At 40.6% G+C, this 15,192-nt stretch overlaps 2 protein-coding genes across 2 annotated transcripts in view; one reads left to right on the top strand and one right to left on the bottom strand.

Annotated features, from left to right (window-relative positions):
• Positions 1 to 15,192, bottom strand: part of ctnnd2a (catenin (cadherin-associated protein), delta 2a) — a gene marked incomplete at its 3' end in the record, with an annotated part of 597,119 nt that overhangs the window by 328,142 nt on the left and 253,785 nt on the right. The window contains exons 4-5 of the mRNA XM_084048187.1: positions 9,137 to 9,171; positions 3,478 to 3,579 (exon numbers count right to left, since the gene is read on the bottom strand). Of these exons, the coding sequence (XP_083904313.1) occupies positions 3,478 to 3,579; positions 9,137 to 9,171 (137 nt within the window). The remainder of the gene's footprint in view (positions 1 to 3,477; positions 3,580 to 9,136; positions 9,172 to 15,192) is intronic.
• Positions 1 to 15,192, top strand: part of mtmr6 (myotubularin related protein 6) — a 703,086-nt gene that overhangs the window by 565,302 nt on the left and 122,592 nt on the right. The window lies entirely within an intron of this gene.

Raw genomic sequence — 15,192 nt, 5'->3', positions numbered from 1 at the left:
CTTCCGCGTGCGGTTAGGGTTAGGGTGAGGGTTAGGTATAGGGTTCGTTAACGTCGGAAAGGCGACATGTCGGAAAGGCGCCATGTAACCATTATGGTCGATGCTGATCATTATATGTGACCTTTCTTCCTTTCTTCAGGAAAGCAAAACATTTTTTTTTTTGCAAAAAAACCTTTTCATGTTGCTCCACCTTTCATGTTGGTCGCACAACGTGCACCCTTCATAGTTCTCGCAAAATGTTGCAACTTTATATTTTGTAGCGCGACAGTGTCGAGCGGACAACATTATTATACAAGACCACAAGTGCCGCCCGCGGATGAGACGTGTTGTGAGCTTGTAGATCAGCGCTGACGCAATGCACGTGGTAAGACGAAGCACAAACCAGGCAACAGGCCCCTTTTGTGTGTGTGTGTGTGTGTGTGTGTGTGTGTGTGTGTGTGTGTGTGTGTGTGTGTGTGTGTGTGTGTTATTGCGAGGTGTTGCTCAGGAGGGCAGCTGTCTGTCGAAAAAAACACTGAATCTTATAAGATTATCCTGTAGCGTGTGATGATACCAGATTTCAAAATCGTTTAAGATTGAAAACATCCTGTAGTGTAAGGCCAGCTTTACCAGACTGAGCAGCGAAGTGAAAGAGAAAAAAAAGCAATCAGTCTGGATTTCAGGCTATAGTCTATAGCCAGCCAAACAGAACGAACGTCATCTGTCCTGGTGTATAGTATGCATTATAGGCTTTACAGATGGTTTACAATGGTGCAAAGTGCATGAGTGCTGCCTCGCAGACGTGACTCTGACGCAGACATAAGGAACCTTATGCCCACAGAGGTGTTGCGATGTGGAGTGTGCAGTCACCCTTAACACTCCCCTCTTTTCTTTGGAACCCAAACTACATCAGGGGCCCCGTCTGCTGTTCTGTCCCTGTCCAACACAATCTAATAGCAGGGTTTTAGTGAGCCAAGGGCAGCACAAAGACTATAGCTTTATTTAGTTCGGGCTCAGGCTGCAGAAAAAAAAAAAAACTGTGACTTTGGCCTGTCAACTTAGCTCCGGTGGGGCCGTCTGAATGATAGCTTGGTGCTCAGACTGGGAACTGCCCTGTTGCCACAGTCATATATCTACTGCACACCAGGGGCCCGGTTCACAAACATATTGGATCAGGGCCCACTTAAAGTATTTCCAGCCCACCCATCTGACCACTTTACTTAAAAAATACTTATTACATTATGGTCATTTAGCAGACGCTTTTATCCAAAGCTACTTACAATATACATTCAACATAGGTAGGGAACGAAACTACTAATCACCAGAACTCTTAAGTGCATTCTCTTCTAAAACAAGCAACTAAGAGTATACCTAGCGCTAAGGTAAAAGTATATCAGCAACCTACTTTCTTAAACAGATGAGACAAATAGGAAAATCAAATTAGCAAGAGCTAAAACAACTAAGTGTATTAAATGAACAAGATCCAATAAAACAAGAGCTTGTACAACTAATTGACAACAAGTAGGCAAGGCTAAGAGGAAGGGTCAGGGTAGTGTTTCCTGAACTTTTAATATATATGACTGTAATATTATTATATTATTCAATAAAGGTGACTCTGCCAAAATAGTAATATTATACTATGTTACTATGTAAAAAACATAGTTACTCAAACATAAAACATTTAGTTTAAATGGTCAAGAGAGATTGCTGCTTTATTTTATAGCCTTTTTGGCAGATCGGTGACTCTATAATTATTATTACTCAAAAAAATTGGATACCGTTCTAAAAGGAGCTGGGGGGGTAATATGTAATATAGTACTCTATTCCAAGTAATAAGTAATATAATATTATAAGCTTTTTAAGGAGTAATACGTGATAAGTAACATATTACTATCCTGAGTAATGTTGCCAATTCTGCTGACCACTTAAATAGAAAATAAATAGCAGATGTACAAGCTCGCAGCGCGGCACAAAGTATGAGCTTGTAGATCTGCTGTTTTTGAAAAGCCAACGCTAAAATCTATAATGACACCGATGCTTTCCTGGTTTTAATGGGTTAATACATAGAACTAGATTAAGGCATGCATATTAATCCAAATAATCTAAGGAAATATCTGTGCTGTCACTGCACTGTATACGCTACGCTAGACCAGCCCCGAGCGCTTTTTTGACTTTTCTCACTGTACCTCAGATAGCTAAAATGCCAACAATTTGCCTGACCACAGCTCGTTTTAACACGGCGGGGTTGACTTGGCAACGACCAATACTGGGGAGGAAAGGGGAAAAACGAAGAAAAAAAAAGATTAATAAAATGGAACTCTGACTGTGTCAGGTCCCTGCCACTGTACGCTATGAAGGACTGACTCAGCGCTAATTAACAAAACACAGATTTAGCAAAACAGAATGCAGTCACCAGCAGTACGGAGTTCAGTGACAAAAAACACCCCTGTATATTTAAAAGTTTGCTGGTTGTAAGTGAGTGTGTGTGTGTGTGTGTGTGTGTGTGTGTGTGTGTGTGTGTGTGTGTGTGTGTGTGTGTGTGTGTGTGTGTGTGTGTGTGTGTGTGTGTGTGTGTGTGTGCGTGTGCGTGCGTGTGTGTGTCAACAGCACTAAATGGATCATGAAATCGTTGAAAGGATCAGAGACACTTCAGTGGTTCTCAAACTTTTGAGAACACATACAGTACAACTTTTTAAGTTGTGTGTGTCTGTGGACACTGTGTCCACAGAGAACGCCTTTTGAGCTGAGCAGCGCTTTGTATATCATGTCCATATCGCTCACAAACAGTGTGATGCCCGCACGGACTGTTCGATCCTTGGTTGTAGAAATGATTCAACATCGGGTAGTAAATGATCGGGTTGTCACATCATCAAATGACCGGTGCTCTTTTCCAGAAGTTGAACCGTTTCCAGTTTGAAGCGCCCAGGGCGCAGAGCCAATAGCCAAAAGAAGTGCACCTTTACCATGGAAATACATTGAGGACTGGGCCTGCTAGCTCAAAGGCATTCTCTGTGGACACGGTCCCTAGCTCTGATAGTATACAAATGGAACCTAATGGACCCGTAAGGATCCATTTGGTTTTAGGAACAGAAGTGGACTTATTGCATATAGTGAGTTATTGAGTGTGTTGCTTGTTATTGAAGGCACACATTGATTACATAATATGCACACGTGGAGGTACAACTGTCAGAGTTGCAGACCTCGCAAGGCTCCATTTGGACCCCCCCCCCCTCTAGGAACCCTGAGGGTTCCTAGACCGCACTTTGAGAACCACTGCTTTAGAATAACGGAGATGACACCTGCCCCCTCAGTGACTTTCTCTTTAGAGAGAGAAGTTGAAGATATAAACTAGGAGTACACGCACGGCACGGACACGCGCACACACACACACACACACACACACACACACACACACACACACACACACACACACACACACACACACACACACACACACACACACACACACACACACACACACACACACACAGCTCTTACTTTCTGCACTGTCGAGTATTCCTGACTCCTGGAGAGAGCGGATGCAGGAGTCCACCAGTTCCAGACCTGTGGTCAACTCATCCTCTATGTCCTTCTGTCCATCTGTGTGTGAGAGAGAGAGAGAGAGAGAGAGAGAGAGAGAGAGAGAGAGAGAGAGAGAGAGAGAGAGAGAGAGAGAGAGAGAGAGAGATTTTACTTCACTTTAGACAAAAACTTTTAACTACTATCTTCAGTTATAAATGCTGTTTTTCTTGCAAGGAAATGTGTCTTAGCTGCCAACTTCAGAGACCTTGTATATCCATTTTTTTGTGTGGAAATGATTGGTCTACTTCTTTGCACAGAAGCTATTTCTGCTATTATAGATCTGCTATTCTTTTGAAATGGATAAGTGTGGTTAAGTGTGTATGTGGCTTTTATAAATATCGTATAAATATTTAGCCAATAAAAAGAATATTAACAAGAGCTTGTGGCTAAATAATAACGACACTGGATCCATTGGAACACAGGTTCTTTTTTTTTTTCAATTTCCAGTTATAGACATACAAGGTTGTTCTGCCCGGCGACAGCAACATATATGCATGCGTCAGCTCAACCTCTGCATGTGTTGGACTCTCTCTCTCTCTCTCTCTCTCTTTCGGAACCCTGAGATTCATGAGCGGTTGTAAACCTCTCATACACACCACCATACCCTGTGTTCTTTAGTCAGCTGGTCACCATCAATTCATTATCAATACGCATTATCCATCCTCAGATCTGCTGTCCATTCATATATCGTTGCTGTAAACGTTCAACTTTTTGATGTCCTACTTCGTCGTGTGATATACAGACCCTCCAGAAAAATGCGATTATGCGATCGCAAATTTACCGCATAATCAGCAAAATGGCGCATAATTATCCATCCCATAGCATTGGATAATATGCACATCGCATCGCATAATACATCGCATATTTCGGCATATTTCGGAACTTTCCACATATTTTGCGACTTCACACAATTTCACCGCATGAAATCACATAAAAACCCTACATATTTCATCGCAAAATCAAGGATTTTAGCCCACATAATCAAGGATATTAGCCCACATAATCAAGGATATTAGCCCGCGTAATCAAGGATATTAGCCAGCGTAATCAAGGATTTTAGCCCACATAATCAAGGATTTTAGCCCACATAATCAAGGATATTAGCCCGCGTAATCAAGGATATTAGCCCGCGTAATCAAGGATATTAGCCCACATAATCAAGGATTTTAGCCCACATAATCAAGGATATTAGCCCGCGTAATCAAGGATTTTAGCCCGCGTTTCTCTGGAGGGTCTAGATATAGTGTCACACAAAGGTAGCAAAAATGGCCAGGGGGGAGCCGATCTTCACCTTCTCATCCCATTGAATGGGGCTGTTATCGCCTCAAGAGTCTCCTGGTAGGCCAGTAGGGACCTAGCTATGGGATGATAAGGGTAATGACAGCCCCATTCAATGGGATGATTTCTAGGTAGTTCTAGGTATCGGGTAGCAGCCGCAGCTTGCAGATCTGACAAAAAATAATAACTACATTGGGATCCACTGGAACGCGTTTCCCATCCCACGGTGACAATTTATGTAAATGCATTGTGTACGAGTGCATGCATGCCATAGATTTATAATGCGTTCAGCGTATTCCTCTGTGGTGGCCACGTCAGTCAAGATAACAGACAACAGGCTGCTTTGAAGCCGATCCCTGAATGTTAAACGTTGCAGAAAGACGTGGTGGAGATGTATCCAGCTGGTGGAAACAGTAGGCCTACTGTAATGTTTTTTTAAGTAAAAGTATGAATACTGCAATGTAGAAGTACTCTGTTACGAGTAAAAGTTCGAAATGTACTTGAGTAAAAGTACGAAAGTATTGGTATCAAAATGTACTTAAAGTACAGTACCAAAAGTAAAAGTACTGAAATGTTTGAAAATAGCAGATCTACAAGCTCACACCGCATTGCGATGCGACGTGTTGTGAGCTTGTAGATCGGCTATTTTCAAATGGCCTATGTATAAAATAGGGCTAAAGTGGTCAATGTATGTTTTATAATATGTTATAATAAAAATGTTATAATAATTTATATCTGCAAAATAGCTAAAGTTTTCAAATAATTGTCGTGGAGTAAAAGTACAATACTTTCCTCTGAGATGTAGTGGAGTAGAAGTAAAAAATACCTCAAAATTGTACTTAAGAACAGTACTTGAGTAAATGTACTTTGTGTTACTTTACACCACTGCCTCTGTGGTCGTGTCAGTCAAGATAACAGACAACAGGCTGCTTTGAAGCGACCAAGCCGGTCGCTGAATGCTAAACGTTGCAGAAAGACGTGATGATGGAGATGTATCCGACATGCAAAACGTCGCCTCATGGCGTGTTCAGGTCAGACTTAACCCATTAAGACCGGGAACGCATCTGTGTGTCATTTTTAGATGTCTTTGGGCTATTCAAAAATAGCAGATATACAAGCTCGTAGCGCGGCACCGAGTGCCGCGCTACGAGCTTGTATATCTGCTATTTTTGAAAAATTGTGATAATTTGTGCAAATCTTAGAATATATATATTTTTAAGCGAACCTTTGTAACTCAAATCTTTGCTTCTCGGGGGTCCCTGGAACAAAATATTTTGAGATGGGGGTCCGCGACCAAACACATATAATCTTGGGGGTCCTTGACATGAAAAAGTTTAAGAACCACTGATATAGCAACATACGTTTTTTCAAAAAACTTTTTTTAAATTTAGAATATATTTGTCCAAATGTTTGACAAATGTTCAGTTAAAAAAAAAATCTAATATTTGCAACATTTTCCAAGATTTTTCAAAAATACTAGATCTACAAGCTCATAGCGAGGCATCGGTGCCGTGCTATAAGCTTGTATATCTGCTATTTTTGAATAGCCAAAGAAATCTTAAAATGACACAGATGCGTTCCCGGTCTTAATGGGTTAATAAAGTCTATTGATCGTGATCGTGGGAGCGCGGTACACATGATCGATGCGGTTTGATCTGATTTGCACACTCAAAAAACAAAACCTATTATATCACAATTTGATAAGCAGCCTCATTATGCAACGTGATACCATACAGAGAAGATTAGCCAGCACTGGAGAGGATGCTGTTCAATCATCTGATACAAAGATACTGTACGCGTGTGTGTGCGTGCGTGTGTGTGTGTGTGTGTGTGTGTGTGTGTGTGTGTGTGTGTGTGTGTGTGTGTGTGTGTGCGTGTGCGTGTGCGTGTGCGTGTGCGTGCGTGTGCGTGTGTGTGTGCGTGTGTGCGTGTGTGTGTGTGTGTGTTTCTGTGTGTGTGCGTGCGTGTGGGTATTTGTGTGCGTGTCACACTGTCTGCTGTAGTGTTGATTTTGTCAGCACATTTTTAATTCAGATTTAGTCATAGTCTTTTGAATAAAATTACGTTTAGTTTTAGTCACATTTTAGTCATCTGAAATGTTTTACTGTTAGTCTAGTTTTAGTCGACTAAATAGCATAGGATAGTCGACAACATCTACAGTTGATTTAGTCGACTTAAGCCCCTTACAGACCAAACAGACTGGTTCTGACTACTTCAGACTACTTCAGACTACTGCAACAGACTGGTATTTGGTTGGCAAAAGTTGGCATTTAGTCTGTCAGGCGACTTGCCATTGAAATGCTAATGCCCAGCCCAATGTGGGAACCCATTTACAAATAAAAAGGAAAAACAGCGCCCCCTCTGCTGTTCTTGAGACATTGCTTTCAGCCTAGGGTATAGGGCAGCCAGGTCTGCTTATTATAAGCGACTTTGGGCTTGTTTCCCTGCAAAGTCACTTGTAAATGGATGTTCCCAGCGTTTTTTCTTTTTTTCTTCACTGATGTGCAGTGGTGTAAAGTAACAAGTACATTTACTCAAGTACTGTACTTCAGTACAATTTTGAGGTACTTTTACTTTACTGGAGTATTTCCAATTGTCTATACTTTTATTCCACAACAATTATTTGAAATATTTAGTTACTAGTTAATTTGCAGATATAAATCATTATAAAACATACATTAACCACTTTAGCCCTATTTTATACCTATAAGCTATTTGAAAATAGCAGATCTACAAGCTCACAACGTGTTGCGATGCACGCGTTCTGAGCTTGTAGATCTGCTATTTTTGAACTTGCACTAATAATGACTTTAGTTGATTTTTCACTCTTTAAAATATAGTATTTCTTAATTATTAATAATTACAGCTTGTAGATTGGCTATTTTCACGATTTTAAATTGTTTTTAAATAATAATAAAAAAGGAACATACAAGATATCCACCCGACAGCCAGTCACATTCTAGCTGCTGAAATAAACTTCCCATTTAGATCATTGTTGACAAACGAACAGGGGACTGGTGTCTAAAAAAAATAACTTATTGACAGGAAAATCGTGCATTGATACTTTTACTCAACATTTGTGTACTTTTTCCACCACTGCTGACGTGTACACAACATTTTTGAAAACGGTTATTTGAATGATCAAAATTAAATACATTAATTAATTTATTGAAATTAGCACCCAGAAAATAGCCAAAACTGAGCACATTTCGATCTATAAGGCCAAATCTAATTTGAAAAAAAAATATTAAGAGTATATGAAAGCCAATTAAAATGTTTATACTATTGGAATCTTACACACCTGCTCCCAATTAATTACATCACCACAGCGCAAAAGTAGGTAAAATCCATCAATCTCTCTCTCTGGGAGCGACAATGAGAAACAGTGAATGTAGGTTTTCATAGACATGGTCGCTTGTTTCTCTCACATAATCTGGCAACACTGATAGATAGCATGCTGCATGTTGTTGACACTACTTCTCTGCCACATGGCTACTCCAGTCGGCCAGTCGGCTAGCCCGTTGGCTAGCCTGACTGGACATGTCCGGTCGGCCCTGGGTCGGCCGAAAAGGTCCCGACGGACCCCTAACCGACTGGCCGACTATATACGACGCCTTCCCGACGCCGATTCGGCCCCGATTCGGTGCGGTCTGGGAGCCCCTTAAAATGTGTTTTGGCGGTGCCTTGATGGCGTCGTAATGGCTGATTTTACACTTGGTTGCATGCTGAAAATAGCCGATCTACAAGCTCACAACGCGTCGCAGCGCGACGCGTTATGAGCTTGTAGATCGGCTATTTTCGGAGCGCAACATCCGAGCGCAACCAAACATAAAATGACTTGTCTTTTATTTCTACTGGATCTATTCTCCACTAGTCCCTCATTTACATTTTAGTCTAGTTTTTATTTGTTGACAAAATTGTCAATATATTTGGTCTTAGTTTTAGTCATCATAACTTAGTTTTTATTTAGTTTTCGTCAGTGAAAAAAGCTTGTACAGTATGTGCATTTATGTATAGTCTGTCGGTCTGTGCATGCACGTGGGTCTGCCCATCTTTCTCCCTGCTTGCTTGCCTTCTGTGTGTGTGTGTGTGAGAGAGAGAGAGAGAGAGAGAGAGAGAGAGAGAGAGAGAGAGAGAGAGAGAGAGAGAGAGAGAGAGAGAGAGAGAGAGAGAGAGAGAGAGAGAGAGAGAGAGAGAGAGAGAGAGAGAGAGAGAGAGAGAGAGAGAAGGGAGGGGGAGGGGGGATTACCCCTGGGACACACACACACACACCATGCATATTGACCTTGAACCTCACCTTGAGTGTTCCAGCGAAACTGTTCGTCTGCTGAGCTGCAAGAGAGAGAAGAACAATACAGTACGAAACATTAATGACAGAGCAAAACACATTGTGGATTGTTCACAAATTAGATGTCATTGTGAGCATGTAGATCTGTTATTTTTGGCTATAATGTTCCAGAATATGGACGGTATAGGGTTCAAGTGGTTCACAGAAGTTACTTGTTATTGAAGGAACACATTGATTAGATGTGTACACAACACACACACACACACACACACACACACACACACACACACACACACACACACACACACACACACACACACACACACACACACACACACACACACACACACACACACACACAGAGTCATTTCAAACGAGACAACAAAAAGGCCAACTGATTTATTTTTGCTCTTTTTTTAAATGCAAAGCAACAACAACAACACAAACTTCTCTATCAGCATAGGAAGAGAAAGGCTGTCGTTTCTAATAGCTTTGAATCCCCTCCAATGATATCACTGGTAGGCAGGTTTCTGAACTGTCCACAGCCCTCCTCTGAGACACAGAGTGAGTAGACATCTTATACTGAGCATCAGTGAGGACCAGTTATGTGCAGCGTGCAGGGACACTGACACACATAATGACAGAGAGTGCATGGATAAAGAGAGAGAGAGAGAGAGAGAGAGAGAGAGAGAGAGAGAGAGAGAGAGAGAGAGAGAGAGAGAGATTAGCACACATCTTTATTCCAGGACTCTGCACTTTCCCAGGCTGTGCCATCATGTTGGGAAATGCGACACCTCTTTTAAGCACTGGCATGGTTTCTCTGAAACAGATAGAGAGATAGGAGTCAAACAGATACAGTAGAAACAGAGAGAGAGAAAAAGAGAGAGAGGGAGAGAGAGAGAGAGAGAGAGAGAGAGAGAGAGAGAGAGAGAGAGAGAGAGAGAGAGGGGGGGAGAGAGAGAGAGAGAGAGAGAGAGAAACAGAGTCAAACAGATAGACACAGAGAGAGGTAGATTTAGTATTGAGGAGTATTGATCAGCTGCTGTCTGATCAATGTCTACACAGACGTTCTAACTGATTTATAAAGACTTTTTCATCTGACTTCATCTACTGTAAGACATTAGACTGGATGTCTAGACCTGACAGTCAATGCCAGTTACTGTGAGTGTGTGCGTGTGCGTGTGCGTGTGCGTGCGCGTGCGTGTGTGTGTGCGCGCGCGCCAGGCAGCCAGGAAGCTCCGCTGGATATGAAGCCAATAAGGAAGTGCTTTTCTGCACTGCAGTTCTCATTTAAGGCCTCGATTAGAAGGTGTCTGCCATTCACCCCCTGCAGGCTGTAGAAGAATGACCACGCCATTGATTACAATGGGGATTTAACCGGACTTTACACTTGATTATATTACGTTAGCAATCATTGTCATAAATACGTTATGCTTTCAGTCGCTAGTTTAACCCGATAAGACCTGGAAGCATCTGTGTCACGTTTTGATTTGAGCTAAAAACACATTATTTTACACTTTGGCTATTCAAAAATAGCAGATATACAAGCTCATAGCGCGGCACCGAGTGCCGCGCTATGAGCTTGTAGATCTGCTATTTTTGAAAAATCGGAAAAATGTGTGCAAATCTTTGAATACATATTGTTTTAAAGCGAACATTTTAACTCAAATCTTTGCTTCTGGGGGGTCCCTGGAACAAGATGGGGGTCTGCGACCAAACACATATCATTTTGGGGATCCTTGACATGAAAAGGTTTGAGCACCACTGATATAGAAACATACGTTTCTTTTTTTTTCAGAATACTGTTCCAGCCAAGGGACCAAGAAATTCCAAGATGGTGGATTTGAATTAGCAGAAAAAGGCCTCAAAACAGGTCAGTAGAAACCGCCACATATTTATTTTCACAGGCTAAGGAGCGCACATGTATGCGTGTGTGCGTGTGCGTGCGTGCGTGCGTGCGTGCGTGCGTGCGTGCGTGCGTGTGTGTGTGTGTGTGTGTGCGTGTGTGCATGCATGTATGCCTGTGTTTCCCATTCAGCTGCTTGGTATTCCAGACTCCAGTGCATGCACATACATGAGACTAGCGGTAAAGATCATCTGTCAGGTTTTGTAGCAGACTACAGCGCTCACATTTTGTGTGCTAGTGAGGCTTTTAGAATCTCTGGAATTGATGCATGTCTGTAATAAATCAACCTGACACATTCCCCTTGAGGATTTTTACACAGTCACCTGCTCTTAAACACAGGAACCCTAGCTTCTATATTCTGGGGGGGCAAAAGATTTTTTTGTTGAAAGTAGCAGATCTACAAGCTCACAACGTGGCACATCACGACGCGTTGTGAGCTTATAGATCTGCTATTTTTTAACCCATTAAAGGGATATTTCACTTTCAAAAAAACTTTTGGTGATTGTATCGTCTACTCAGGCTTTTGTGAGCCCTGCAGACTGTTTTTAAGTTGCTTGATTCAATATTTAGATATTAGATATTAATTTTATCAGACACGCCCTCTTCCTATACAAACCCATTGTAACTCTAAACTCCATTTTTAACATGTTAGATTCATCAAAAACACCCGTCCTTGGTTCACCCGTCTCCTACCGCCCCCCTAATACGCAAGGGGGGCGTGTTTTTTTAATTACTTTTTTAATCTATTTTTAATATTTTTTTGGGAAAATTAAAAAAATAAAATACAATAAAAAAATAAAATAAAATAAATGAAAACAAATCTCGGAAAAACACAGCCCCCTCACGCATTAGGAGGGCAGGGTGAGTCACCAGAACCAAGGACGGGTGTTTTTGATGAATCTAACATGGTTAAAATGGAGTTTGAAGTTACAATGGGTTTCTATAGGAAGGGGACGTGTCTGATAAAATGAATATCAAATATCTAAATACTGAATCGAGCAACTTAAAAACTGTCTGGGGGGCTCACAAAGGCTTGAGTAGATGATAAAATCACCAAAAGTTTTTCTGAAAGTGAAATATCCCTTTAAGACGCATCTGTGTCACTTTAGATTTCTTTGGCTATTCAAAAATAGCAGATATACAAGCTCATAGCGCGGCACCGAGTGCCGCGCTATGAGCTTGTAGATCTGCTATTTTTGAAAATTCTTGAAAAAAATATTTTTTTAGATTTTTTTGCATCCATGTGATGTTTTTCTTTATTATTAAAAACTGTTAGGATTTAGAAAACATTTTTAAGAATCGCCTCAGGTCTTAATGGGTTAAAACACTTGGCAGTTTTTCCCCCCCTTTTTTATCTGAGTACTTTTACTTTGGTGTTAGTATTGATGACAATACTTAATTATGTACTTTTACTCAAGTAAAATTTGGAATACCGGCCTTCGTTTGTCTGTAAATTTGCTTGTTTATTTCACTCACAAAGCAACTCAAAACTAGGTCATGCAGGTACAGTAGAGGGGGAAGAAATCAATATAGGCAATGTACCATAGAAAAGAAACAACTACAGTAGCATTAACAACTATAAAAGCCATAGGCACAACGACTAAACCTCTGGGGGAAACATTGAACAGACCCAGCTTTAACTAGGCAGTCCATATGGAAAGTATTTGGCAGTTAAGAGAAGTGATTTCAGATCTGTCTTGAACTGGTGAGAGGACAACTCCAGTAGATGTATCGGCAGAACATTCCATATTGTAGACTGTGAGTGGTTGAAGATCAGCATTACCTTTTCTATACTCGTGTACATTCCCTTGAGCAGAAAAACCAAAACTTCAAAGGACTCCGATGTAAAAAGAATCACAAAAAGACGTATTCCAAAAAAAAGTGTTCCCTCTTACAGAAGTGACCTAAAAACTAGTTCTTAATCTCAAAAACATAATAGGGTCAAAACCCCACATCACTCTGACCTTGTCTTGAGCATCAGCTGAATCTGTACTGCCCTGGACACTCAGGTGTTAGCAATTTGTAATTAACAAACCTGAGCAATCTTCTTAAAGCTACAGTAACAGCATTGTTTTTAAGGAGGTGGTGCCATGGTTTTGCACTTTTTCTGTTTTTCATGTGTCTATGAGGTTGATAGAACTTCATTAAGCCCCCTAGTGGTGTTTTTTATGGTGTTTTATGTCTTCTCTGACTATTTTGAGTTTCTACTTGGAGGCTGAAACCTTGAGGGTCAAACGTGCCAATAGAAAAACAGCGCTTTAGTGACATAGTAAAATTGTACCCTCCCCCTCATTATCATAACACAACAGGTGTGGGCATGATGAGGAGGAGGGACTAGGACAGGTGGGTGGTGCTAAAGTGGTGGAGGAGGTGCTAAGGTGAGAACCAGGCATACTTAATGAACTGGAGGCGTGTCCACATAAAAACATAATTTTTACAATTTCTGTACACCTTTTTGAAAAAAATCTTCCTCCTAGTATAACCATAATACCTGATGATTATGTTTTAGTTGGAAAAAATCACTGAAAATCACGGCACCCCGTCTTTAACCTAAAGCACATCACCATGAATTAAAGAAATTATTTTGTACAACTTTTTTTTAGCTTATTTTAACAATCATACTTCAATATCCATGAACTGTTAAACCAAAATACAAAATCACAAAATAAAGCGGTTATTAATAAAATAAACACAATATTCAAACTTGGCTCCCACACACACACACACTTAAGCGTAATACATAACTGAGACTGAGATGTACGGTACTTGGGGGGTCTGAGGAGACAGGAGCTACGTGTTGAGTAATAATGGAACTGAAAAGTATACCCAAATATATGATGAAAACTTACTTGTGACAGTATTTCTACATTGTGGCATTGCTACTTTTGTTAAAAGTAAAAAAAGAAAGAGTACTTCTTCTGCCACTTACCATAGCATTTGAGATTATGCTAATCAAGAGATTGATTGTATAGCAAAGGCAGCACTAAAGTGTATAATACAGCACCAACCATTTTTACTAACACCCATTTCCCTCTGCCAGTCTATCTAAAGGTCTCAGTTAAGAGGTAATGGCTCTCTCGACATTTTAATGTTTGCACATTATAATTTGATACCTTCTGTATCACCTTTGGCAAATTATTCTGCTTTGAGCTTTTATTATGTATAGCCTGCGACTCCATTCTGAAGCACTCGCGCAACGCTAACAAGGGCTGCGAGCAATGAATAGCAGGAGGATTGCCAGGATGGCTTCTTAACGCATTAAAACCGGTAAAGCGCCTGTGTCATTTTAGATGTTAACCACTTTAACCATTATGGCTATTCAAAAATAGCAGATAAACAAGCTCACAGCGTGTCACTTTGTGCCTTCACTATAAGCTTGTAGATCTGCTATTTTTGAAAAAAAAAAAATGAAAATGTGTGCAAATCTCTGAATGTATATACTGTCCTTTGGCTATTCAATAGCAGATATACAAGCTCATAGCGCGGCACCGGATGAGCTTGTAGATCTGCTATTTTTGAAAAATCGTGAACATTTTTGCAAATCTTTGAATGTATATATATTTTTTAAGCAAACATATTTAACTCAAATCTTTGCGCCTGGGGGGTCCATGAAACAAAATATTTTGAGATGGGGGTCCACGGCCAAATACATATAATTTTGGGGTCCTTGACATGAAAAAGTTTGAGCACCACTGATAGCAACATACGTTTTTTTTTCTTCAGAAAACTGGATTTAGAAGACAATGTAGAATCATGTCCACAGGTTTTGATGGGTTAATTTAGCACTAGGAGAATTATGCTTAATTCATTAAAACCATTCATTAGCTCATCAAAAGGTGGAGGAAAGGCTTTGCATGAGGACGGTGTTACTGTCAAGTGAGCTTTTTATTATTATTATTGAAAGAATAAACCTCTCATTGTTGCATGCCAGCTTGAAGAACAAAACAGTCGTATCAATGACTCACACAATAACTACCATACGGTAAAAATGTATAGCCAGGGCTCCATTTGCAGTAAAAAAAGAGATTATTACATGCTATTTTTGCTATTTAATAATCAGTCAGATGGTGGTCATATATCACCAAACATGTCTGGTGGCTGGCATTAGGAGGCGGTGTGGGTGGTGGCAGACCCATGTGTGTTACTGTGTATTGTATTA

This window comes from Gymnoscopelus microlampas (assembly GCF_963454915.1).
Source record: "Gymnoscopelus microlampas genome assembly, chromosome: 22".
Classification (NCBI taxonomy): Eukaryota; Metazoa; Chordata; class Actinopteri; order Myctophiformes; family Myctophidae; genus Gymnoscopelus; species Gymnoscopelus microlampas.
This window is presented reverse-complemented; position numbering and strand designations above follow the sequence as displayed.